Raw genomic sequence first — 26,642 nt, 5'->3', positions numbered from 1 at the left:
CATGGAGTAACCAAAAAAGTGTTCAACAAATCAAAATATATTTTAGATTGTTCAAAGTAGCCACACCCTGTGCCTTGATGACAGCGTTTGCACATTCTTGGCATTCTCTCAACCAGCTTCATGAGGTAGTCACCTGGAATGCATTTCAATTAACAGTGTGCCTTGATAAAAGTTAGTTTGTGGAATTTCTTTCCTTCTTAAGGCGTTTGAGCCAATCAGTTTTGTTGTGACAAGGTAGGGATGGTATACAGATACAGCCCTATTTGGTAAAAGACCAAGTCCATATTAGGGCAAGAACAGGTCAAATAAGCAAAGACAAATGACAGTCCATCATTACTTTAAGACATGAATGCCAGTCAAAACGGAAATATCAAGAACTTTGAATGTTTATTTAAGTGCAGTTGCAAAAACCATCAAGTGCTATGATGAAACTGGCTCTCATGAGGACCACCACAGGAAAGGAAGACCCAGAGTTAACTCTGCTACAAAGGATACGTTCATTAGAGTTTTCCAACCTCAGAAATTGCAGCTCAAATAAATGCTTCAGAGTTCAAGTAACAGACACATCTCAACATCAACTGTTCAGAGGAGACTGCGTGAATCAGGTCTTCATGGTTGAATTGCTGCAAAGAAACCACTACTAAAGGACACCAATAAGAAGAAGAGACTTGCTTGGGCCAAGAAACACGAGCAATGGACATTAGACCAGTGGAAATCTGTCCTTTGGTCGGATGAGTCCAAATTTGAGATTTTTGTTACTAATGGCTGTGTCTTTGTGAGACGCAGAGTAAGTGAACGGATGACCTCTGCACGTGTGGTTCCCACCGTGAAGCATGGAGGAGGAGGTGTGATGGTGCTTTGCTGGTGACACTGTCTGGGATTTATTTAGAATTCAAGGTACACTTAACCAGCATGGATACCACAGCATTCTGCAGCGATACACCATCCCATCTGGTTTGTGCTGAGTGAGACTATCATTTGTTTTTCAACAGGACAATGACCCAACACACCTCCAGGCTGTGTAAGGGCTATTTGACCAAGAAGGAGAGTGATGGAGTGCTGCATCAGATGACCTGGCCTCCACAATCACCTGACCTCAACCCAATTGAGATGGTTTCAGATGAGTTGGACCGCAGAGTGAAGGAAAAGCATTATTTCATAGTTTTGATGTCTTCACTATTATTCTACACTGTACAAAATAGTACAAATAAATAAAACCCTTGAATGACTAGGTGTGTCCAAACCTTTGACTGGTACTGTATTCCATTTGTAAACACATCTATATGACAGATACAGTACAGATAGATAACTAAAGTAAGCATGCCTGAATAGATTTATTTGACAGTCGCCAAATGACTTTCACCTTTAATTATAGTTTAAGTAAATCCTCATAGACTCTGACTAACATTACGATATTAAGAACAATGTAATAGTGAATTACATAAAACAACACATACTAGATCAATATAGAGATAATTGCTTTCCTATGGGAAGAATCACAGTGAACATAATAAAAACGTCTTTCTAACGAACCAAGTTCCTACAACAATAACATTGTGTGTTATAATAGTCATATACATATACATCTACACACACTGTAAACACACACTAATACACGTGTACTCACATGCACAAAGTTATTGAATACACTTCCACCACCACCAGTCCATTGGTAAACAATGCTTTCCCAGGGTGTTTCTAATGACAGCATACTGATCAATGCTTTCCCAGGGTGTTTATAATGACAACATACTGATCAATGCTTTGCCAGGGTGTTTCTAATGGCAACATACTGATCAATGCTTTCCCAGGGTGTTTCTAATGACAACATACTGATCAATGCTTTCCCAGGGTGTTTCTAATGACAACATACTGATCAATGCTTTGCCAGGGTGTTTCTAATGACAACATACTGATCAATGCTTTGCCAGGGTGTTTCTAATGGCAACATACTGATCAATGCTTTCCCAGGGTGTTTCTAATGGCAACATACTGATCAATGCTTTCCCAGGGTGTTTCTAATGACAACATACTGATCAATGCTTTCCCAGGGTGTTTCTAATGACAACATACTGATCAATGCTTTGCCAGGGTGTTTCTAATGGCAACATCCTGATCAATGCTTTGCCAGGGTGTTTCTAATGGCAACATACTGATCAATGCTTTGCCAGGGTGTTTCTAATGGCAACATACTGATCAATGCAACTTGGCTGTAGCCGTGTTGCGATACCCTTGGAGAACACACATCTCAAATAGCATTTCAATGGCTTTAGACTCCATCTGTGAGTGGTGGTATTTCATATAGGAAGGCATTCCAGAAGTCTCTAAACTAGTCAAGCGTTGACACATACAGTATCTTCAATCCAAACTCACTAGTTAGATGAATAATCAGCAGTTATTTTAGTTTAAAATCAGTCTGAAAAGTAAAACCAAAATCTTCTCTGGACAGAAGTGTCTCTCTCTCTCTCTCTTTCTCTCTCTCAGCAGGCAGTGATTGTTGATTTAAAGCAAGCAGAGGAGGAAGTGGCAGGCCACCATCAACAGTAGTGGAATGCTTAGCAACCAGTGTTCCTTTTTGGTTACCGGTAGTGATGTCAGTCAGGTTAACAAGTGAGCCAAGTACACCATCTCTGCGTCTCAAATGGCACCCTAGTCCATCTTTGGCCCACTGCTTTCAAAAAGTAGTAACAGCAACATGGGTTTAAAGGCCATTTCAGTTATATGAGAGACCACTGGTGATAACAGTAATAACTCATGGGTTCTTCTCATAAATACAACCTGAGTGGACTGTCCCTGTCCTGTCTGTCCTGTCCCTGTCCTGTCCTGCCCTGTCCTGTCCTGTCCTGTCCCTGTCCTGTCTCTATCCAGTCTGTCCTGTCTCTATCCAGTCTGTCCTGTCCCTGTCTGTCCTGTCCCTGTCCTGTCCTGTCCCTGTCCTGTCTCTATCCAGTCTGTCCTGTCTCTTACCAGTCTGTCCTGTCCCTGTCTGTCCTGCTCTATCCAGTCTGTCCTGTCCCTGTCCTGTCTCTATCCAGTCTGTCCTGTCCCTGTCCTGTCCCTGTCTGTCCTGTCTCTATCCAGTCTGTCCTGTCCCTGTCCTGTCTCTGTCCTGTCTGCCCTGTCCTGTCTCTATCCAGTCTGTCCCTGTCCTGTCTGTCCTGTCCCTGTCCTGTCTCTATCCAGTCTGTCCTGTCCCTGTCCTGTCTCTATCCAGTCTGTCCTGTCCCTGTCCTGTCTCTATCCAGTCTGTCCTGTCCATGTCCTGTCTGTCCTGTCCTGTCTCTATCCAGTCTGTCCCGTCTGTCCTTCCTGCTCGCGCCTAGAAAAGCATCAACGTAGAAGAGAGCCGATGCATTTCAAAGGCAGACAGACAGCAGCTCTCTGCTCTAGCAGTGAACACAGACCATGGCCTGTGTTCACCTGTTAAATCATAATGAATAAGATCAGCAATACAGATCTCTCAGGCTGTTGGGAGAGATTTTGCCACACAGCAGAGCACTGCCCTGTAGATACTATACTACACTGACTGATAGGAACACTAAGAGACAAATTAAATCCCATTTTCCCTTAGGCTTCCATTGACATCGATGCGTGACTATGATACGGGTAGATTCTGTGGACGAACAGAGAAAATATACAGTAGTCTACAGGCTAAACACAAGCCGTGAAAGAGTCAGGTTAGCAGACAAAGTTTGTTAGTAACACTGGATGGCTTTTCTTTTTCACCATGGAATATTGTAAGTAAAAGTTTGAGAAGCTCCTTGAAGTCGGGCTATAAGGCTCTGGTAGCGAGGGAGCTCAGCCAGGTACAGCGCTCAACACATCCTGAAAAAAAAGGTACTGGCAAGAACAATAATGCCATACTCCACAATGCAACGACAATTATTCACTCAGTGTAATGTTCAACAGGGATTGGTGTCTGTCTGTCCATGTCCGTCTGTCTGTGTCAAATCAAACTTTATTTGTCACACGCGCCGAATACAACAAGTGTAGACCTTACTGTGAAATGCTGACTTACAAGCCCTCAACCAACAATGCAGTTCAAGAAAGAGTTAAGAAAATGTCTGTCTGTCTGCGTTGTCTGGCTGTCTATGTGTGTGTGTGTGTCTGTCTGTGTGTTGGAGTTAGCTTAAGTTTCAGAGAGGAGCAGAGAATAAATGTCTGTCTGTCTGTCTGTCTGTCTGTCTGTCTGTCTGTCTGTCTGTCTGTCTGTCTGTCTGTCTGTCTGTCTGTCTGTCTGTCTGTCTGTCTGTCTGTCTGTCTGTCTGTCTGTCTGTCTGTCTGTCTATCTGTGTTGTCTGGCTGTCTGTGTGTCTGTCTGTGTGTTGGAGTTAGATTAAGTTACAGGGAGGAGCAGAGAATAAATGTCTGTCTCTGTCCTTCAACAGGGGTACTTCAGTAGGGAGCTCTCTCTCTCTCTCCACCAGACCAGCCAGTCACCAGCTGGTTTAGTTCATTAGAGGGCTCTCTCTCTCTCTCCACCGGACCAGCCAGTCACTGGGTGGTTCATTTCAGTAAAGGGCTCTCTCTCTCTCCACCAGACCGGCCAGTCACTGGGTGGTTCATTTCAGTAAAGGGCTCTCTCTCTCTCCACCAGACCGGCCAGTCACTGGGTGGTTCATTTCAGTAAAGGGCTCTCTCTCTCTCCACCAGACCGGCCAGTCACTGGGTGGTTCATTTCAGTAAAGGGCTCGCTCTCTCTCCACCAGACTGGCCAGTCACTGGGTGGTTCATTTCAGTAAAGGGCTCGCTCTCTCTCTCTCCACCGGACCGGCCAGTCAGATAAACACCAACCAACACAAGGTGAGAAACATGACCAGCAGTCCAGACATGAGGGAGAAGGAGACATGGGACGGTTGGAGCTGGAGCATGGCTGGGTACAGCTGGCAGGCTGAGGGCCCCCCTGCCCTGTCCTCCTCCTCAGGCATGTCGATAGAGACCCTCAGAGTGTGCCCTTGGCCCCGAGCCTCCTCCTCCTCCTCAGAATCATCAGAAGTATAACCTTCTTCCTCCTGCAGATAGTGGTGTCTGAGCGGTGGTCCCCCGGGAGCCGAGGAGGCCTGCTGTTGCTGTCTCTGTAATCTTACCTGGTATTCAAACAGAGGACGCTTCCCTCGCTGTGTTCAGCAACGGGAGACCAAGAGAGACAGAGAACAATGAACAGACGTGGGGGAATGGCCAACCGACAGGCAGGGATTAGGGGAGGATGGGAAGAGGGCTGGGAGTGGGTTAGGAGGGGAAGAGGGCAGGGAGTGGGTTAGGAGGGGAAGAGGGCAGGGAGTAGGGGAGGATGGGAAGAGGGCTGGGAGTGGGTTAGGAGGGGAAGAGGGCAGGGAGTAGGGGAGGATGGGAAGAGGGCTGGGAGTGGGTTAGGAGGGTAAGGGACAGGGGAGGGAGTGGGTTAGGAGGGTAAGGGACAGGGGAGGGAGTGGGTTAGGAGGGTAAGGGACAGGGGAGGGAGTGGGTTAGGAGGGTAAGGGACAGGGGAGGGAGTGGGTTAGGAGGGGAAGGGACAGGGGAGGGAGTGGGTTAGGAGGGGAAGGGACAGGGGAGGGAGTGGGTTAGGAGGGGAAGGGACAGGGGAGGGAGTGGGTTAGGAGGGGAAGGGACAGGGGAGGGAGTGGGTTAGGAGGGGAAGGGACAAGGGAGGGAGTGGGCTAGGAGGGGAAGGGACAAGGGAGGGAGTGGGTTAGGAGGGGAAGGGACAGGGCAGGGAGTGGGTTAGGAGGGTAAGGGACAGGGGAGGGAGTGGGTTAGGAGGGTAAGGGACAGGGGAGGGAGTGGGTTAGGAGGAGAAGGGACAGGGGAGGGAGTGGGTTAGGAGGGGAAGGGACAGGGGAGGGAGTGGGTTAGGAGGAGAAGGGACAGGGGAGGGAGTGGGTTAGGAGGGGAAGGGACAGGGCAGGGAGTGGGTTAGGAGGGGAAGGGACAGGGCAGGGAGTGGGTTAGGAGGGGAAGGGACAGGGGAGGGAGTGGGGTAGGAGGGGAAGCGACATGGGGAAGGAGGGAGGTTGGGGAGTAGGTAAATGGTGGAATGTAAGGGCAGAGTTTTTTTAAATCAAGTTCTCTCTGGGAGTACTCTCTGAACTCTGACATTTGTAAGTGGTGGGTTCCATCACTGAGCTTCAGCCTGACTCAGACTCTCGGTTTCTGGGCAGTGAGAGTTAGGGTCCAGGGTGGCCGGACCAGGCTGGACCAACCTCCAGGGAAGCGGTGACAGCAGCAGCAGCATATTTGGGACTGGAGAGTTTTTATGGGGCTCTGCTCCTCCATGGCTGGGGTTAGATTGGATGGCTGGGGTTAGGTTGGATAAAGGCCTTCTCTGGCAGGTAAAATTCTAGCTAGTGCAAACCGTTTGTTTGGCAGTGCAACGTCTTGGATCATAACACCGTTAGGTGGAGAACCACCATAGAAACTGGCTTGGTGCAGGTTGGCTAGACCACAGTGTTCCCTCCTCCTCACTGCCATCCCACAGCCAGTCAGCAAGTCAGTCAATGAGCCTGTCTTAAAGAGATGAGCTTATCAAATACATTGAAGTCTATTGGGAATTGGGAGGCTCATATTTGGGATTTGTTGGTAATGTGTTCATGAAGATAGAAAAAGACATCTGAAATGTTTTACATACAATATCAAGTCAGGTAAGACTGCTTGGTAAATCACCAGACTAGTGTATTATACTGCAATTGTATATGTATTTTTTTTGGTGATATTTTAGAAACATGATTCTCCATTCATAGAAATTGTGCCATAGGCCTATCATTTAAAAATGCCTATACTCAATAGAGATTGAAAATTAAGATTATTATTATTATTTTAGATGTGTTTTTAAATGTTCTGAGGGAAGTGCTTAGTATTCTTCAGGTACATAGGCAGGACATGAGAAGAGTCTGGAGCAGGCAGGATACCCAGGTAGCTGGAGGCAGCTTTAAGTCTGGGAGTAAAATTGTTTTTTCAGCCCCATGGCAGTAGAGGGGCGAGGGGAGGGGAGCGGTGATGCTCGGTTACCCAAGGCCTGAACACCTCTCTGGGTCTCCGGATCCTCCTCAGGAGAAGGGGGTGGAGGTAGAGGAGGAGGTGGTGGAAGATATGGAGGAGGAGGAGGAGGAGGAGGAAGAGGGAGTGGATATGAATGTGGGGCAGGGCACGACTTTGAAAGGAGAGGAGGAGGAGGAAGACGAGGAGGAGGAGAGGATTGATAGACGACACAAGGGGGGAGAGAGAGAGAACATAAAACATGAAACAACCAGTGAGGGAGAGATACAGGTCAGGGTGGAGGAGAGACAATGAAATGAAGAGTGGGAGGAGGAAGACGAGGAGGAGGAGGAGGAGGAGGTCAGTTCTTTGTTGTTGTTGTCGCTGTTTGTTTTTTGGTTGTTTGCGTGTTTTGTTTTTTGTTCTTCAGTCTCATCACTACGTCAGACATCATCATCATCATCATCATCACTGAGTCATGCAGCTTCACTACTATCGGGTCAAACCCAGCCATGCGATTTGATTGGCAGATCAAAGCAGGAAGACAAAAGCTGGCAGCAGCCAATCATGGAGCGGAGGCAGTGGTGAGGGGGGAGGATTTGGGAAAGGTTAGGGGGCGTGGTTTGGAAGGGGCATCTATAAAAGTAGGTCGTGACGGGGCCAGGGGTGGCAGAGCGCAGTCCTGCTAGTGTTCTCTTACTGCAGCCCAGATCAGCCCAGCTCAGCCCAGCCCAGCCCAGCTCAGCTCAGCCCCTGTACGAGCAATAAGGACTGAATTAGAGTACCTTTACCTCTGATACGCCACCAACTACTCTGTATGCAGGTGATAGGGAGGCCGTCCTCACCTGCACACACACACACACACACACACACAATCTTCACACATACGAATATACACAGAGAGACTCCAAGAGCATGTACACTGTACACAGAGATACACAGAGAAACTGGTGAACACTTGATGAAGCGCTCTGAAGCATTCCGTCTGCCGACTATGAACCTGCGAACAGTATATCCTTAGGGAATTTAAAATAATCTATTCCTCTCTACCAAGTATGAGGAAATACATTTTAAAAAGATACTTCTCTTTCAAATGAACACAGCACCCCTGTGATGCAGCTTTTCCAGGTATTCTGCCAGTCTAGAAACTGGACATTGACTAGCATGGACATTGACTAGCATGATTGAAACCTCTAGATTAGTGACTAGACATTGATTTGATTTGATTTGATTTGAAAACAACAACTGAACGACATGAGAAAAGACAACAGTACCCCCTACTGGGACTAAAGACGAATGTGCAATCCAAAATTACAATTTAGAAAAACAACAGAGCAAGAAAACTTGCTCAAAGAAAGTCAAAACACATCTTCAATTGAAGATGAAAGCACATAAACAAAACATTCATCTCGGTAAACTGGTGCTAATAAATGTAATAAGGGAGTCAAAAGTACCATCTTTCACTTCAAACATCACATTGTTGTCAGGAATCCTGGTGGTGCTATGAGTGGGCCTGTCTGTGTCTCTGAGTAACATGTTCTTTTATGGCTGTCTCTGTCCTGGTGATGCTATGAGTGGGATTAAAGAGGATAAAGGCCTGTCTCTGTCCTGGTGATGCTATGAGTGGGATTAAAGAGGATAAAGGCCTGTCTCTGTCCTGGTGATGCTATGAGTGGGATTAAAGAGGATAAAGGCCTGTCTCTGTCCTGGTGATGCTATGAGTGGGATTAAAGAGGATAAAGGCCTGTCTCTGTCCTGGTGATGCTATGAGTGGGATTAAAGAGGATAAAGGCCTGTCTCTGTCTCTGAGTAACATGTTCTATTATGGCTGTCTCTGTCCTGGTGATGCTATGAGTGGGATTAAAGAGGATAAAGGCCTGTCTCTGTCCTGGTGATGCTATGAGTGGGATTAAAGAGGATAAAGGCCTGTCTCTGTCCTGGTGATGCTATGAGTGGGATTAAAGAGGATAAAGGCCTGTCTCTGTCCTGGTGATGCTATGAGTGGGATTAAAGAGGATAAAGGCCTGTCTCTGTCCTGGTGATGCTATGAGTGGGATTAAAGAGGATAAAGGCCTGTCTGTGTCTCTGAGTAACATGTCCTGTTATGGCTGTCTCCGACTCTGTACCAAGACTGGTTGTTCTGTTGACTCCATAGAAATAGAATCTCTAGAAGGGCCTTAGCGCCCATAACCCTGGCAATTTTACTGGTCAACTCATGGATACACACATACACACACACACACCAGTTCACCCATTATGACATCACTGACTTGAATGGGGAGGGGCCGTTCTATTCATTTCTGTTGGTGTTGACTCACCCCGTCAGTGCCTGACTGCAGCTGTCCGTTGATGCTGGCCGTGCGGAAGGGTGAGTGGGTGGACAGGCGTTTGTCCCACTCGCTCTGCCGCGGCTCCGGAACAGACTCCATGAAGCTTCTCTTCAGCTCACTGATACTGGTATGGTGACGCATGATCTCTGTATGGGTCTTATCCAGGTCCTGTGAAGAGAGAAAGGGGTGGAAAGAGAGAGAGAGAGGGGAGTGGTAGAGAGAGAGAGAGGGGAGGGGTGGAGAGAGGGTAGAGAGAGATGGGGAGACAGGTGGAGAGAGATAGAAAGGGGAGGGGTAGAGAGAGAGAGAGGGGTGTAGAGAGAAAGAGGGCGGAGCGGGAGAGGTGGAGGGAGAGGGTGGAGGTGGAGAGAGAGGGGGATGGGGTAGAAAGAGAGAGAGGTGGAGAGGGGGGAATGGGGGAGAGAAAGATGGAGGAGAAGAGGACCAGAGGCAAATAGAAAGTGAGATATAGAAAGAATATGGAGAGAGAGAAAGAAACAGAGCAGAGGGGAAGGGCATGATAGATAAGTAGAGACAGGGGCAGAGGGGAAGGGCATGATAGATAAGTAGAGACAGGGGCAGAGGGGAAGGGCATGATAGATAAGTAGAAACAGGGGCAGAGGGGAAGGGCATGATAGATAAGTAGAGACAGGGGGCAGAGGGGAAGGGCATGATAGATAAGTAGAGACAGGGGGCAGAGGGGAAGGGCATGATAGATAAGTAGAGACAGGGGGCAGAGGGGAAGGGCATGATAGATAAGTAGAGACAGGGGCAGAGGGGAAGGGCATGATAGATAAGTAGAGACAGGGGCAGAGGGGAAGGGCATGATAGATAAGTAGAGACAGAGGCAGAGGGGAAGGGCATGATAGATAAGTAGAGACAGGGGCAGAGGGGAAGGGCATGATAGATAAGTAGAGACAGGGGCAGAGGGGAAGGGCATGATAGATAAGTAGAGACAGGGGGCAGAGGGGAAGGGCATGATAGATAAGTAGAGACAGGGGGGGCAGAGGGGAAGGGCATGATAGATAAGTAGAGACGGGGGATAGTTTAAGGAGAAGGCAGAAAGAGACAGCAAGGAAGGGCAAAGCCCCCAGATTGGAAGGGAGAAAGTACATCATTATTTTTGGGAAATGACAAATGTACAAGTTCAGCAGAATGCAACGTGATTGATGATTTGCTTATCATATCAAACTAAATGCAGTTGGAAGTATATATGACCTATAGACAAACAACATGACAACAACATGACAACAACAGGCTATATAACAGGTCTTAGTCCATCCAGACCACATGATGTCCTATAGACAAACAGGCCTTAGTCCATCCAGACCATATGATGTCCCATAGATAAACAACAGGTCTTAGTCCATCCAGACCACATGATGTCCTATAGACAAACAGACTGTTCTGTGTTCTCTCCACTCTGTTCCCTCCTATGCAGATTGAACTTCAGATGATCCATCTCCGTCCAGTATCCGTGCCTTTCCATATTCATGGTGCAGGAGGAGTCATTGTGATTTTGAAGCAATCGTCCATTACCAATCTACCACATGTTGGGGATCGTGATCGCAGAGATAATATACAACCCACTAGACTAGAGTCTCCTGGCTAATGACTATTCAGAAACCACGTCTGTTCTGAACAGAAACGTCGTCCCAAATGGCACCCTGTTCCTTATGTAGAACACTACTTTAGACCAGGGTACATAGGGATCCCCGTAAGGCTCGGGTCAAAAGAAGTGCACTATATAGGGAATAGCATGCCATTTGGGACGCAGGAGAGATTAGAGGGGAGCTCTGACAGTTAAACTATGGGGAGAACATTGAAGTGTCTTGCTTCCCAACAGAGCATCTGTGTGGATCTCTGCTACCTAATGAAATGGTCACATGGTACCTGAAGCCTAAATCTTTGATCTGTCTAACTAAACCACTGCTCTTCATAACTGACAGCTGTTGGTCTTGGCAGCTGGCGCTACAGAGATCCTACTGTTATCCAGGTTTCCACAATCCCAAAACAGAGTGGGATTATAGTCTGGGCTGCAATGGAATACAATCCCTTTGTCAGGGAATATAATACCATACGTGTACAGTACATCTATAGTACATCTACAGTACATCTATAGTACATCTATAGTACATCTACAGTACATCTATAGTACATCTACAGTACATCTACAGTACATCTACAGTACATCTATAGTACATCTATAGTACATCTACAGTACATCTATAGTACATCTACAGTACATCTATAGTACATCTACAGTACATCTATAGTACATCTACAGTACATCTACAGTACATCTATAGTACATCTACAGTACATCTATAGTACATCTACAGTACATCTATAGTACATCTATAGTACATCTACAGTACATCTACAGTACATCTACAGTACATCTACAGTACATCTACAGTACATCTATAGTACATCTACAGTACATCTATAGTACATCTACAGTACATCTATAGTACATCTACAGTACATCTACAGTACATCTACAGTACATCTATAGTACATCTACAGTACATCTACAGTACATCTATAGTACATCTATAGTACATCTATAGTACATCTATAGTACATCTACAGTACATCTATAGTACATCTATAGTACATCTACAGTACATCTACAGTACATCTACAGTACATCTATAGTACATCTACAGTACATCTATAGTACATCTACAGTACATCTACAGTACATCTACAGTACATCTATAGTACATCTATAGTACATCTACAGTACATCTACAGTACATCTATAGTACATCTATAGTACATCTACAGTACATCTACAGTACATCTACAGTACATCTATAGTAGATCTATAGTACATCTACAGTACATCTACAGTACATCTACAGTACATCTACAGTACATCTACAGTACATCTACAGTACATCTATAGTACATCTATAGTACATCTATAGTACATCTATAGTACATCTATAGTACATCTACAGTACACCTACAGTAAATCTACAGTACATCTATAGTACATCTATAGTACATCTATAGTACATCTACAGTACATCTATAGTACATCTACAGTACATCTACAGTACATCTATAGTACATCTATAGTACATCTACAGTACATCTATAGTACATCTACAGTACACCTACAGTACATCTACAGTACATCTACAGTACATCTATAGTATATCTACAGTACATCTACAGTACATCTATAGTACATCTACAGTACATCTATAGTACATCTATAGTACATCTATAGTACATCTACAGTACATCTACAATACATCTATAGTACATCTACAGTACATCTATAGTACATCTACAGTACATCTACAGTACATCTACAGTACATCTATAGTACATCTACAGTACATCTATAGTACATCTATAGTACATCTATAGTACATCTACAGTACATCTACAGTACATCTATAGTACATCTACAGTACATCTACAGTACATCTATAGTACATCTACAGTACATCTACAGTACATCTACAGTACATCTATAGTACATCTATAGTACATCTACAGTACATCTATAGTACATCTACAGTACATCTATAGTACATCTACAGTACATCTATAGTACATCTATAGTACATCTACAGTACATCTACAGTACATCTACAGTACATCTACAGTACATCTACAGTACATCTATAGTACATCTATAGTACATCTACAGTACATCTATAGTACATCTACAGTACACCTACAGTACATCTACAGTACATCTATAGTACATCTATAGTACATCTATAGTACATCTATAGTACATCTACAGTACATCTACAGTACATCTACAGTACATCTACAGTACATCTACAGTACATCTATAGTACATCTATAGTACATCTACAGTACATCTACAGTACATCTATAGTACATCTATAGTACATCTACAGTACATCTACAGTACATCTACAGTACATCTACAGTACATCTACAGTACATCTATAGTACATCTACAGTACATCTATAGTACATCTACAGTACATCTACAGTACATCTACAGTACATCTATAGTACATCTACAGTACATCTACAGTACATCTACAGTACATCTACAGTACATCTATAGTACATCTATAGTACATCTACAGTACATCTATAGTACATCTATAGTACATCTACAGTACATCTACAGTACATCTACAGTACATCTATAGTATATCTACAGTACATCTACAGTACATCTATAGTACATCTACAGTACATCTATAGTACATCTATAGTACATCTATAGTACATCTACAGTACATCTACAGTACATCTATAGTACATCTACAGTACATCTATAGTACATCTACAGTACATCTATAGTACATCTACAGTACATCTACAGTACATCTACAGTACATCTATAGTACATCTACAGTACATCTATAGTACATCTACAGTACATCTATAGTACATCTATAGTACATCTACAGTACATCTACAGTACATCTATAGTACATCTACAGTACATCTACAGTACATCTACAGTACATCTATAGTACATCTACAGTACATCTATAGTACATCTACAGTACATCTATAGTACATCTATAGTACATCTATAGTACATCTATAGTACATCTACAGTACATCTATAGTACATCTACAGTACATCTACAGTACATCTACAGTACATATATAGTACATCTATAGTACATCTACAGTACACCTACAGTACATCTACAGTACATCTATAGTATATCTACAGTACATCTACAGTACATCTACAGTACATCTACAGTACATCTATAGTACATCTATAGTACATCTATAGTACATCTACAGTACATCTACAGTACATCTACAGTACATCTACAGTACATCTATAGTACATCTACAGTACATCTATAGTACATCTACAGTACATCTACAGTACATCTACAGTACATCTACAGTACATCTATAGTACATCTACAGTACATCTACAGTACATCTACAGTACATCTATAGTACATCTATAGTACATCTACAGTACATCTATAGTACATCTATAGTACATCTACAGTACATCTACAGTACATCTATAGTACATCTACAGTACATCTACAGTACATCTACAGTACATCTATAGTACATCTATAGTACATCTACAGTACATCTATAGTACATCTACAGTACATCTACAGTACATCTACAGTACATCTATAGTACATCTACAGTACATCTACAGTACATCTACAGTACATCTACAGTACATCTATAGTACATCTACAGTACATCTATAGTACATCTACAGTACATCTACAGTACATCTACAGTACATCTACAGTACATCTATAGTACATCTATAGTACATCTACAGTACATCTACAGTACATCTACAGTACATCTATAGTACATCTACAGTACATCTATAGTACATCTACAGTACATCTACAGTACATCTACAGTACATCTACAGTACATCTACAGTACATCTACAGTACATCTACAGTACATCTATAGTACATCTACAGTACATCTATAGTACATCTACAGTACATCTATAGTACATCTACAGTACATCTACAGTACATCTATAGTACATCTACAGTACATCTATAGTACATCTACAGTACATCACAGAACATCTACAGTACATCTACAGTACATCTACAGTATATCTATAGTACATCTATAGTACATCACAGTACATCTATAGTACATCTATAGTACACCTACAGTACATCTACAGTACATCTACAGTACATCTATAGTACATCTACAGTACATCTCCAGTACATCTACAGTACATCTATAGTACATCTACAGTGCATCTATAGTACATCTACAGAACATCTATAGTACATCTATAGTACATCTACAGTACATCTATAGTACATCTACAGTACATCTACAGTACATCTATAGTACATCTATAGTACATCACAGTACATCTATAGTACATCTATAGTACATCTACAGTACATCTACAGTACATCTACAGTACATCTACAGTGCATCTATAGTACATCTATAGTACATCTATAGTACATCTACAGTACATTATGTGTATAGAGCCATCTGTGCCAAATGGAGAGAGAGCTGGATTTACCATTTAACCGTAGCTGACCATGTGACCATTTCACTGGTGGTAGTATGGTATGCTAGGTGACCATGTGACCATTTCACTGGTGGTAGTATGGTATGCTAGGTGACCATGTGACCATTTCACTGGTGGTAGTATGGTATGCTAGGTGACCATGTGACCATTTCACTGGTGGTAGTATGGTATGCTAGGTGACCATGTGACCATTTCACTGGTGGTAGTATGGTATGCTAGGTGACCATGTGACCATTTCACTGGTGGTAGTATGGTATGCTAGGTGACCTTGTGACCATTTCACTGGTGGTAGTATGGTATGCTAGGTGACCATGCAACCATTTCACTGGTGGTAGTATGGTATGCTAGCTGACCATGCGACCATTTCACTGGTGGTAGTATGGTATGCTAGCTGACCATGTGACCATTTCACTGGTGGTAGTATGGTATGCTAGCTGACCATGTGACCATTTCACTGGTGGTAGTATGGTATGCTAGGTGACCATGTGACCATTTCACTGGTGGTAGTATGGTATGCTAGGTGACCATGTGACCATTTCACTGGTGGTAGTATGGTATGCTAGGTGACCATGTGACCATTTCACTGGTGGTAGTATGGTATGCTAGCTGACCATGCAACCATTTCACTGGTGGTAGTATGGTATGCTAGGTGACCATGTGACCATTTCACTGGTGGTAGTATGGTATGCTAGGTGACCATGTGACCATTTCACTGGTGGTAGTATGGTATGCTAGGTGACCATGCAACCATTTCACTGGTGGTAGTATGGTATGCTAGGTGACCATGTGACCATTTCACTGGTGGTAGTATGGTATGCTAGGTGACCATGTGACCATTTCACTGGTGGTAGTATGGTATGCTAGCTGACCATGCAACCATTTCACTGGTGGTAGTATGGTATGCGAGGTGACCATGTGACCATTTCACTGGTGGTAGTATGGTATGCTAGCTGACCATGTGACCATTTCACTGGTGGTAGTATGGTATGCTAGGTGACCATGTGACCATTTCACTGGTGGTAGTATGGTATGCTAGGTGACCATGTGACCATTTCACTGGTGGTAGTATGGTATGCTAGGTGACCATGTGACCATTTCACTGGTGGTAGTATGGTATGCTAGCTGACCATGTGACCATTTCACTGGTGGTAGTATGGTATGCTAGGTGACCATGTGACCATTTCACTGGTGGTAGTATGGTATGCTAGCTGACCATGCAACCATTTCACTGGTGGTAGTATGGTATGCTAGGTGACCATGTGACCATTTCACTGGTGGTAGTATGGTATGCTAGGTGACCATGTGACCATTTCACTGGTGGTAGTATGGTATGCTAGCTGACCATGTGATCATAGTAGTATGGTATGCTAATGTAAGGAAGGGATGAGTGTGAGTAAGAGTCCTCTTATGCGCACAACCTGGGAGTTCACACAATCACAGAAGATGCACACACACACACACCAACACACACACACAGGCTCTCCCAGCAATATGCCTGAGGATACTTAGTCCTGAGCCAGCCGACAATTATTATTACGATGAATCAAAGATGCAGAATTAGAACCAGCACGTCAAAGACACGGGTTTGTCCCAAATGGCACCCTATTCTATATATAGTGCACTACTTTTGACCAGAGCCCTATGGGTCGAAAGTCGTGTGCCGTGTAAGGAATAGGTTGCCATTATGGGACACAGCCAAGATCAAAAGTCAACAGAGGTGAGGGTCAGAGAGAGTCGCATGGCTATGGTTAGATACAGGAACAGCACCATGAGTGAGGAACAGCATCCCTACATAGTGTGCTTCTCTTGACCAGGGCCCTCAGGTCTCTGGTTAAAAGCCGTGAACTATGTAAGGAATAGGGAGCCCATTGGGACGCTCCCTGAGAGAGGTACAGTACACTCTTAGAAAAAAGGGTTCCAAAAGGGTTCTTCAGTGGTCCCCATAGGAGAACCCTGTACTTCACTGTACTCGTGCAATGTGACATTGAACATTTTTTGGTTCAAGGAAGAAACCTCCACAGAGGGTTCTACATGGAACCGAAAAGGGTTCTACCTGGAACCAAAAGGGTTCTGCATGGAACCAAAAGGGTTCTGCATGGAACCAAAAGGGTCCTGCATGGAACCAAAAGGGTTCTACCTGGAACCAAAAGGGTTCTGCATGGAACCAAAAGGGTTCTGCATGGAACCAAAAGGGTCCTGCATGGAACCGAAAAGGGTTCTACCTGGAACCAAAAAGGTTCTGCATGGAACCAAAAGGGTTCTGCATGGAACCAAAAGGGTTCTGCATGGAACCAAAACAAGTTATTCAAAAGGCTTTTCCTATGGGGACAGCCGAAAGAATCCATTGTACGTTCTAGGTAACACCTTTCTTTTCTAAGAGTGTCCAGTACAGTGAAGCTTATGTTAGTTCCAGGTGTCACAATGAGAGAGACAACAGAGGTTGGCATCATTAACCTGTTAATCACATCACTGAGATGAAAATATATGACTGGGAAAGTTTATCAAAGCTTTGTTCATGTTCCTGGAAATTGGCCTCTGTCACCAACGCAGGCTGGAGAAGTGGTACAAGAATGGCCTTAATTCAACCAACATCATTCCTATTGGAAACACTTTCCTCCTTTAGGAAGATACTTTTGGTCGTTACAACAATCCTACAGTTGACGACTATTGTCGACGACAATACCATTTGGAAAAAGCATCCAAAAGTCATTATCGACTAAAAAAGTGCCACAACAAAACATAAGTTTGACAAGCAGGCTGAAATCAAAGGGCATGATGGGTATACGGTGTCCACTAACATTATTTTAGATGTCTTTTCTTCAGTCTCAAAGGTCAAACTGGTGCACCTCTTTCAAACCCGATGCCTATAGCTTTTAAATAATAATAATACTGGGCTACGACAGCGATAGAGAAAACACTCCCAATCATATACCGAAACAAATGTGGACAAGAAACCTAATGAAAAATGTTGGGATGAAACACAGCATCAATGTAAAGTGAGTACTTGCATTAGAAGGGAACAGGAAAAGAGTGCATGCCAAGCCATTAGGGTTCAGCTGAAAACAGGGTGGGTGTAGAAATGAAAGAGAGAATAGAAGAGAGGAGAGGAGTCAAGACAAAAAGAAAAACAGAAAATGGGGCAAGTGAAAACACTACTCCCATGCAGAGAGAGAGAGAGAGAGAGAGAGAGAGAGAGACAGAGAGACAGAGAGAGAGACAGAGACAGAGACAGAGACAGAGATAGAGATAGAGACAGAGACAGAGACAGAGAGAGAGAGAGAGAGAGCATGCTGCAAACAGACAGTCAAAGAACAAATAGAACATATTCTAGAGTGTGATATACAAACCTCCAACATTATATTGCTATGCCTGATATAAATAGTTTGACCCTCAAGTTTCTTAGCTCTTTTCTGTGAAAAACGAAGAAAACAAAAAAAGAGAACAAAGTCGGTCTCAGGAAGATGTGGAATTGAAATCCTTAATTTATTATATATATTTTAACATTTTATTCTGTACTTTTACTGTTTGACTTGCAAGCGATTACATCCGGTATGTGTGCATTCATCCCTGATGGTGGGAGAAGGGACCAGATGATACTATGGGAAGTGTGGTGAAGCGGAGTGCAGGGTGGGTGCAGAGGTTCAGTGGAGACTGTGAACACCATAAGTTACCAAAAATCTGATGGGTTTCTTGATTTAAGGACTAACTGTGAGTGGAACCAAATGTTGACACATAAATCCACCATATACATACATACCCGGGGCTGTTTAACAGTAAGCAATGCATTATCATTGTGCATTATCAGTGTTTTTTCTGCATTACCTAAAGCACCATTCACTGACTTTTCTTTGAGTGATTCTTCCTGAGGCGGCAGACAAGTGCAGCTGAGGTGTCACACCCTGGTCTTAGTATTCTGTGTTTTCTTTATTATTTTGGTCAGGCCAGGGTGTGACATGGGTTTATTATGTGGTGTGTTTTGTCTTGGGGTTTTTGTAGGTATTGGGATTGTGGTATAGTGGGGTTGTCTAGAATAGTCTATGGCTGCCTGGATTGGTTTTCAATCAGAGGCAGGTGTTTATCGTTGTCTCTGATTGGGAACCATATTTAGGCAGCCATATTCTTTGAGTGTTTCGTGGGTGATTGTTCCTGTCTCAGTGTTTGTTTGCACCAGATAAGGCTGTTTAGGTTTTCACGTTACGTTTATTGTTTTGTATTGTTCGTGTTTATCTTTTATTAAACATGAATCGTAATAACCACGCTGCATTTTGGTCCGCCTCTCCTTCGACAGAAGAAAAACGTAACAGAATCACCCACCACAACAGGACCAAGCGGCGTGGTGACAGGCAGCGGCAGCAGGAGCAGCGAAAGGAGGAATGGACATGGGAAGACGTTTTGGACGGCAAGGGTTGTTACACTTGGGAGGAAATACTGGCTGGAAGAGATCGCCTCCCATGGGAACAGGTGGAGGCACTTAGGAGAGCAGAGGCAGCCGGAGAGAGGAGCCGGCGATACGAGGGAACACGGTTGGCAAGGAAACCCGAGAGTCAGCCCCAAAAATGTCTTGGGGGGGGGGCACACAGGGAGTATGGCGACGCCAGGTAGGAGACCTGCGCCAACTTCCTGTGCTTACCGGGGGGCTAGAGAGACCGGGCAGGCACCGTGTTATGCTGTGGAGCGCACGGTGTCTCTAGTGTGTGTGCATAGCCCGGTGCGATACATACCAGCTCCTCGTATCGGCCGGGCTAGAGTGGGCATCGAGCCAAGTGTCATGAAGCCGGCTCTACGCATCTGGTCTCCAGTGCGTCTCCTTGGGCCGGCTTACATGGCACCAGCCTTGTGCACGGTGTCCCCGGTTCGCCTGCATAGCCCAGTGCGGGCTATTCCACCTCGCCGCACTGGCAGGGCGACCGGGAGTATTCAACCAGGTAAGGTTGGGCAGGCTCGGTGCTCAAGAGCTCCAGTGCGCCTGCACGGTCCGGTCTATCCAGTACCACCTCCACGCACCAGCCCTCCGGTGGCAGCTCCCCTCACCAGGCTTCCTGTGCGTGTCCTCGGCCCAGTACCACCAGTGCCAGCACCACGCACCAGGCCTTCAGTGCGCTTTGCCTGTCCAGCGCTGCCAGAGCCTTCCTCCTCTCCAGCGCTGCCGGAGTCTCCCGCCTGTTCAGCGCTGCCAGAGACTCCCGCCTATCCAGCGCTGCCAGTCTGCAAGGAGCAGCAAGAGCTGCCAGTCTGCAAGGAGCTGCCAGTCTGCAAGGAGCTGCCAGTCTGCAAGGAGCCGCCAGTGCTGCCAGTCTGCAAGGAGCCGCCAGAGCCGCCAGTCTGCAAGAAGCCGCCAGAGCCGCCAGTCAGCATGGAGCAGCCAGAGCCGCCAGTCAGCATGGAGCAGCCAGAGCCGCCAGTCTGCCAGGATCCGTCAGATCCGCCAGTCTGCCAGGATCCGTCAGATCCGCCAGTCTGCCAGGATCTGTCAGTCTGCCAGGATCCGCCAGAGCTGTCAGTCAGCCAGGATCCGCCATTCAGCTAGGATCCGCCATTCAGCCAGGATCCGCCAGTCAGCCAGGATCTGCCAGAGCCGCCAGTCAGCCAGGATCTGCCAGAGCCGCCAGTCGGCCAGGATCTGCCAGAGCCGCCAGTCAGCCAGGATCTGCCAGAGCCGCCAGTCAGCCAGGATCTGCCAGAACCACCAGTTAGCCAGGGTCTGCCAGTGCCATTAACCTGCCTGAGCTTCCTCTAAGTACCGAGCTTCCTCTCAGTACCGAGCTTCCTCTCAGTACCGAGCTTCCTCTCAGTACCGAGCTTCCTCTCAGTACCGAGCTACCCCTCAGTCCCGAGCTGCCCCTCAGTCCCGAGCTGCCCCTCAGTCCGGAGCTACCCCTCAGTCCGGAGCTGCCCCTCAGTCCGGAGCTGCCCCTCAGTCCAGTGGGGCCCTTGGTTAGGGTTACTAGGCCTAGGTTGGCGGCGAGGGTCGCATATCTAAGGACGCGATGCAAGTGGACTAAGACTTTGTTGGAGGGGGGTCCACGTCCCACGCCGGAGCCGCCACCGTGGACAGACGCCCACCCGGACCCTCCCCTATGGGTTTAGGTGTGCGGCCGGGTGTCCGCACCTTGGGGGGGGGGTGGGGGTTCTGTCACGCCCTGGTCTTAGTATTTTGTGTTTTCTTTATTATTTTGGTCAGGCCAGGGTGTGACATGGGTTTATTATGTGGTGTGTTTTGTCTTGGGGTTTTTGTAGGTATTGGGATTGTGGTATAGTGGGGTTGTCTAGAATAGTCTATGGCTGCCTGGAGTGGTTCTCAATCAGAGGCAAGTGTTTATCGTTGTCTCTGATTGGGAACCATATTTAGGCAGCCATATTCTTTGAGTGTTTCATGGGTGATTGTTCCTGTCTCAGTGTTTGTTTGCACCAGATAAGGCTGTTTAGGTTTTCACGTTACGTTTATTGTTTTGTATTGTTCGTGTTTATCTTTTATTAAACATGAATTGTAATAACCATGCTGCATTTTGGTCCGCCTCTCCTTCGACAGAAGAAAACCGTAACATGAGGGCCTTCCTCATTATACTGTCTAGAGCACAAGTGTAACGGATGTGAAACGGTGCGTGCTAAATAGCGTCGCAATCGGTTACGTCACTTGCTCTGAGACCTTGAAGTAGTTGTTCTGTTACATTGGTGCCGTGACCCGGATCACTGGTTGCTGCGGAAAAAGGAGGTCAAAAGGGTGTAACGGATGTGAAACTGCTAGCTAGTTAGTGGTGGTATGCGCTAAATAGCGTTTCAATCGGTGAAGTCTCTTCCTCTGAGACCTTGAAGTAGTTGTTCCCCTTGCTCTGCAAGGGCCGCGGCTTTTGTGGAGCGATGGGTAACGATGCTTCGTGGGTGACTGTTGTTGATGTGTGCAGAGGGTCCCTGGTTCGCGCCCGGGTATGGGCGAGGGGACGGTCTAAAGTTATACTGTTACACAGGCATAGTCAATGCAGGTTCTTTCATTTACAGGCACCTCATTCATTTGGTTTATCTCTCTAGTTCTACTTGGTGAAGAATTATGTCCACAAGAGGAGAGCTTTATGTATTTCCTCTGCGGGAGGTAACGGCACTGTTGGATAAGTAGCCTCCGTTTGTTGGTTTCAAAACAATTGGTGGAAAATAGAGAAGAAAAGAAGTCTGATCATTGTGAACACATGAAATCGTTAAGAAGGGAACTCCACAGCCAAACAGTGTTCTCTTGTATAGCTGTCCTGTTACAGTAGATATACAAGGCTGGAGGACAGAGAAACAAACAGCCAAAAACATTTTTTTTTTGTATTAGAAACGAAATGGTGAAAAATCAACTGAAAGGCGACGAGTGATGCGATGATGAGGATGTGAATCACTGAGGATGTGAATCACTGAGGATGTGAATCACTGAGCTGCGTCCCAAATGGCACCCTATTCCCTACATAGTTCACTACTTTTGACCAGGGCCAAAAGGGCTCTCTGGTCAAAACAAGTGTACTACATAAAGAAGCCATTTAGTACAGAGCCTAACTGTAGACAGATATCTAACCTTCTTCACGCGCACCGTCTCCGTGCCGGTTCTGTCTCGGGGCGAATGCTGCCGATACCCCAGAGGAGGGAAGAGAGAGGCACATACAGTAACATTACAGACCCATGACTCTGTTTCAAAACCCATCTTCATATCAATATTTTAGTCTGATACGTTTTGTAAAACATTCATCTCATGTAATAACCTAAAGCCCCATGTATCAATGTTGAATTATTATAGTCAGACACTATAATACACTATACAGTGCCTTGCGAAAGTATTCGGCCCCCTTGAACTTTGCGACCTTTTGCCACATTTCAGGCTTCAAACATAAAGATATAAAACTGTATTTTTTGTGAAGAATCAACAACAAGTGGGACACAATCATGAAGTGGACCGACATTTATTGGATATTTCAAACTTTTTTTAACAAATCAAAAACTGAAAAATTGGGCGTGCAAAATTAACATCTGTCTAACATCTATGGTTGTAACCTGAAATTTTTCCCATCCCCCACGTACATTTTACTCAGACAGACAGTAATACGTGTCTAGTGGTACTATAACACATATATTTTACTCAGACAGACAGTAATACATGCGTCTCATGCTGTGCTAGCTAGGCGTCGATAAGGCCACAAACCTGGCTCTTTCTCTCTCTCTCTGTCCCATTGGTGGTGGTGGTGGTGACTGCAGGGGCATGATGCCTACTCCTCCTGGCTCCCTCCCTCTGCAGTGGTGGCATATCACACAGACAGCTCAGAGCTCACGCACTACAGTGGTCTGCCAACAGGGCGGCGCTGCTACGCTCTAACTGGAGCACGGGCTATAGGTATACCCAAATGTCGCCTATGGATATGCTTTCCATGAATAAAGCTACTGTATAAACCTCTGTTATTAAATAGTGATACTGTATAAACCTCTGTTATTAAATAGTGATACTGTATAAACCTCTGTTATTAAATAGTGATACTGTATAAACCTCTGTTATTAAATAGTGATACTGTATAAACCTCTGTTATTAAATAGTGATACTGTATGAACCTCTTATTAAATAGTGATACTGTATAAATCTGTTATTAAATATACTGTATAAACCTCTGTTATTAAATAGTGATACTGTATGAACCTCTGTTATTAAATAGTGATACTGTATGAACCTCTGTTATTAAATAGTGATACTGTATAAACCTCTGTTATTAAATAGTGATACTGTATAAACCTCTGTTATTAAATAGTGATACTGTATAAAGCTCTGTTATTAAATAGTGATACTGTATAAAGCTCTGTTATTAAATAGTGATACTGTATAAAGCTCTGTTATTAAATAGTGATACTGTATAAAGCTCTGTTATTAAATAGTGATACTGTATAAAGCTCTGTTATTAAATAGTGATACTGTATAAACCTCTGTTATTAAATAGTGATACTGTATAAACCTCTGTTATTAAATAGTGATACTGTATAAACCTCTGTTATTAAATAGTGATACTGTATAAACCTCTGTTATTAAATAGTGATACTGTATAAACCTCTGTTATTAAATAGTGATACTGTATGAACCTCTTATTAAATAGTGATACTGTATAAACCTCTGTTATTAAATAGTGATACTGTATGAACCTCTGTTATTAAATAGTGATACTGTATAAACCTCTGTTATTAAATAGTGATACTGTATAAACCTCTGTTATTAAATAGTGATACTGTATAAACCTCTGTTATTAAATAGTGATACTGTATGAACCTCTGTTATTAAATAGTGATACTGTATAAACCTCTGTTATTAAATAGTGATACTGTATAAACCTCTGTTATTAAATAGTGATACTGTATGAACCTCTTATTAAATAGTGATACTGTATAAACCTCTGTTATTAAATAGTGATACTGTATGAACCTCTGTTATTAAATAGTGATACTGTATAAACCTCTGTTATTAAATAGTGATACTGTATAAACCTCTGTTATTAAATAGTGATACTGTATAAAGCTCTGTTATTAAATAGTGATACTGTATAAAGCTCTGTTATTAAATAGTGATACTGTATAAAGCTCTGTTATTAAATAGTGATACTGTATAAAGCTCTGTTATTAAATAGTGATACTGTATAAACCTCTGTTATTAAATAGTGATACTGTATAAACCTCTGTTATTAAATAGTGATACTGTATAAACCTCTGTTATTAAATAGTGATACTGTATAAACCTCTGTTATTAAATAGTGATACTGTATAAACCTCTGTTATTAAATAGTGATACTGTATAAACCTCTGTTATTAAATAGTGATACTGTATAAACCTCTGTTATTAAATAGTGATACTGTATAAACCTCTGTTATTAAATAGTGATACTGTATAAACCTCTGTTATTAAATAGTGATACTGTATAAACCTCTGTTATTAAATAGTGATACTGTATAAACCTCTGTTATTAAATAGTGATACTGTATAAAACCTACACATGTACATGTTAACTGTTATCTGGCATTTCAATTTGTTGCTAGCCATTTTGTTACGCTCATGTAGTGTCGTCCTCGTGTAATCAACCTGGTTCAGTCAGTCTCCAATTAAATACTGTACAATGTGTTCTGTAGTACCGCTGATAGAAATGGTGTATCATGCAGTGAGGCAATATCCTCTTACATCTCAAGAGAGTTGCAGTGTGTCCTGGCCTGATTCTGTGAGCGTATGTGTGAGTGAAATACCTTGAACTCTGGGGTGGACTGTGGTCTGGAGCTCTGTGTCTTGGAGACCTCTGTCACCTTGCTCTCCACCTTGGCCTCTTCCTTGGTCTTCCTCTCTGCTGAGCGTGACTGGCGGCCCGGGGCGGTGGATGCTTCTCGTCGCTCACTGCGGGGCAGGGCAGAGGTCACAGTGGGCGGGGCGGCATCCCCTGGAGAGACGGGGGACATAATGGGAGCACTGACTGGACGGGTGCTCTTGTCTGGAGTGGACACCATGGCTGTAGGGGGATGGGAGGAGAGAAGGGAGGAGGAGAGAAGAGGAGGGAAAAGAAGGGAAGAGAAGACGAGAGGAGAAGGGAGAAATGGTTCAAATAAATCACAGCAAAGAGAAAGAGGAACCATAAAGAAACTGCAGTATGTCGACATCAGGTTTCCTGCATACTCACACTCGGCATACTCACACTCAGCATACTCACACTCGGCATACTCACACTCGGCATACTCACACTCGGCATACTCACACTCGGCATACTCACACTCGGCATACTCACACTCGGCATACTCACACTCGGCATACTCACACTCGGCATACTCACACTCGGCATACTCACACTCGGCATACTCACACTCAGCATAATGACATCCTCAACATAATGACATACTCGACATACTCACGCTCAGCATACTCACACTCAGCATACTCACACAACATAATGACATCCTCAACATACTCACACTCAACATAATGACATCCTCAACATAATGACATCCTCAACATACTCACGCTCAGCATACTCACACTCAGCATAATGACATCCTCAACATACTCACACCTCACACTCAGCATAATGACATCCTCAGCATACTCACACTCAACATAATGACATCCTCAACATACTCACACTCAACATAATGACATCCTCAACATAATGACAGCCTCAACATAATGACATCCTCAACATAATGACACTCAACATAATGACACCCTCAACATAATGACATCCTCAACATAATGACACTCAACATAATGACATACTCAACACAACACAATGACATAATCAACACAATGACATACTCAACACAACATAATGACATAC

The 26,642-nt window shown here is 44.2% G+C and overlaps 1 protein-coding gene across 7 annotated transcripts in view; it reads right to left on the bottom strand.

The window, feature by feature from the left end:
- LOC112265785 (protein 4.1-like) overlaps positions 1-26,642 on the bottom strand; it is a 164,155-nt gene that overhangs the window by 20,647 nt on the left and 116,866 nt on the right. For 5 of the 7 annotated variants that reach the window (XM_042295133.1, XM_042295134.1, XM_042295132.1 and 2 more), the window contains 5 exons: positions 25,567-25,823; positions 23,501-23,587; positions 22,880-22,927; positions 18,681-18,743; positions 9,291-9,470 (listed from right to left, as the gene is read on the bottom strand). In XM_042295133.1, coding sequence (XP_042151067.1) covers positions 9,291-9,470; positions 18,681-18,743; positions 22,880-22,927; positions 23,501-23,587; positions 25,567-25,823 — 635 coding nt within the window. The remainder of the gene's footprint in view (positions 1-9,290; positions 9,471-18,680; positions 18,744-22,879; positions 22,928-23,500; positions 23,588-25,566; positions 25,824-26,642) is intronic. The other 2 variants (XM_042295136.1, XM_042295137.1) reach the window with 2 other exon arrangements.

Source organism: Oncorhynchus tshawytscha, linkage group LG13 (assembly GCF_018296145.1).
Source record: "Oncorhynchus tshawytscha isolate Ot180627B linkage group LG13, Otsh_v2.0, whole genome shotgun sequence".
NCBI classification, from domain to species: domain Eukaryota; kingdom Metazoa; phylum Chordata; class Actinopteri; order Salmoniformes; family Salmonidae; genus Oncorhynchus; species Oncorhynchus tshawytscha.
The sequence above is the reverse complement of the archived record's forward strand: the minus strand, read 5'-3'. Positions and strand labels throughout refer to the sequence as shown.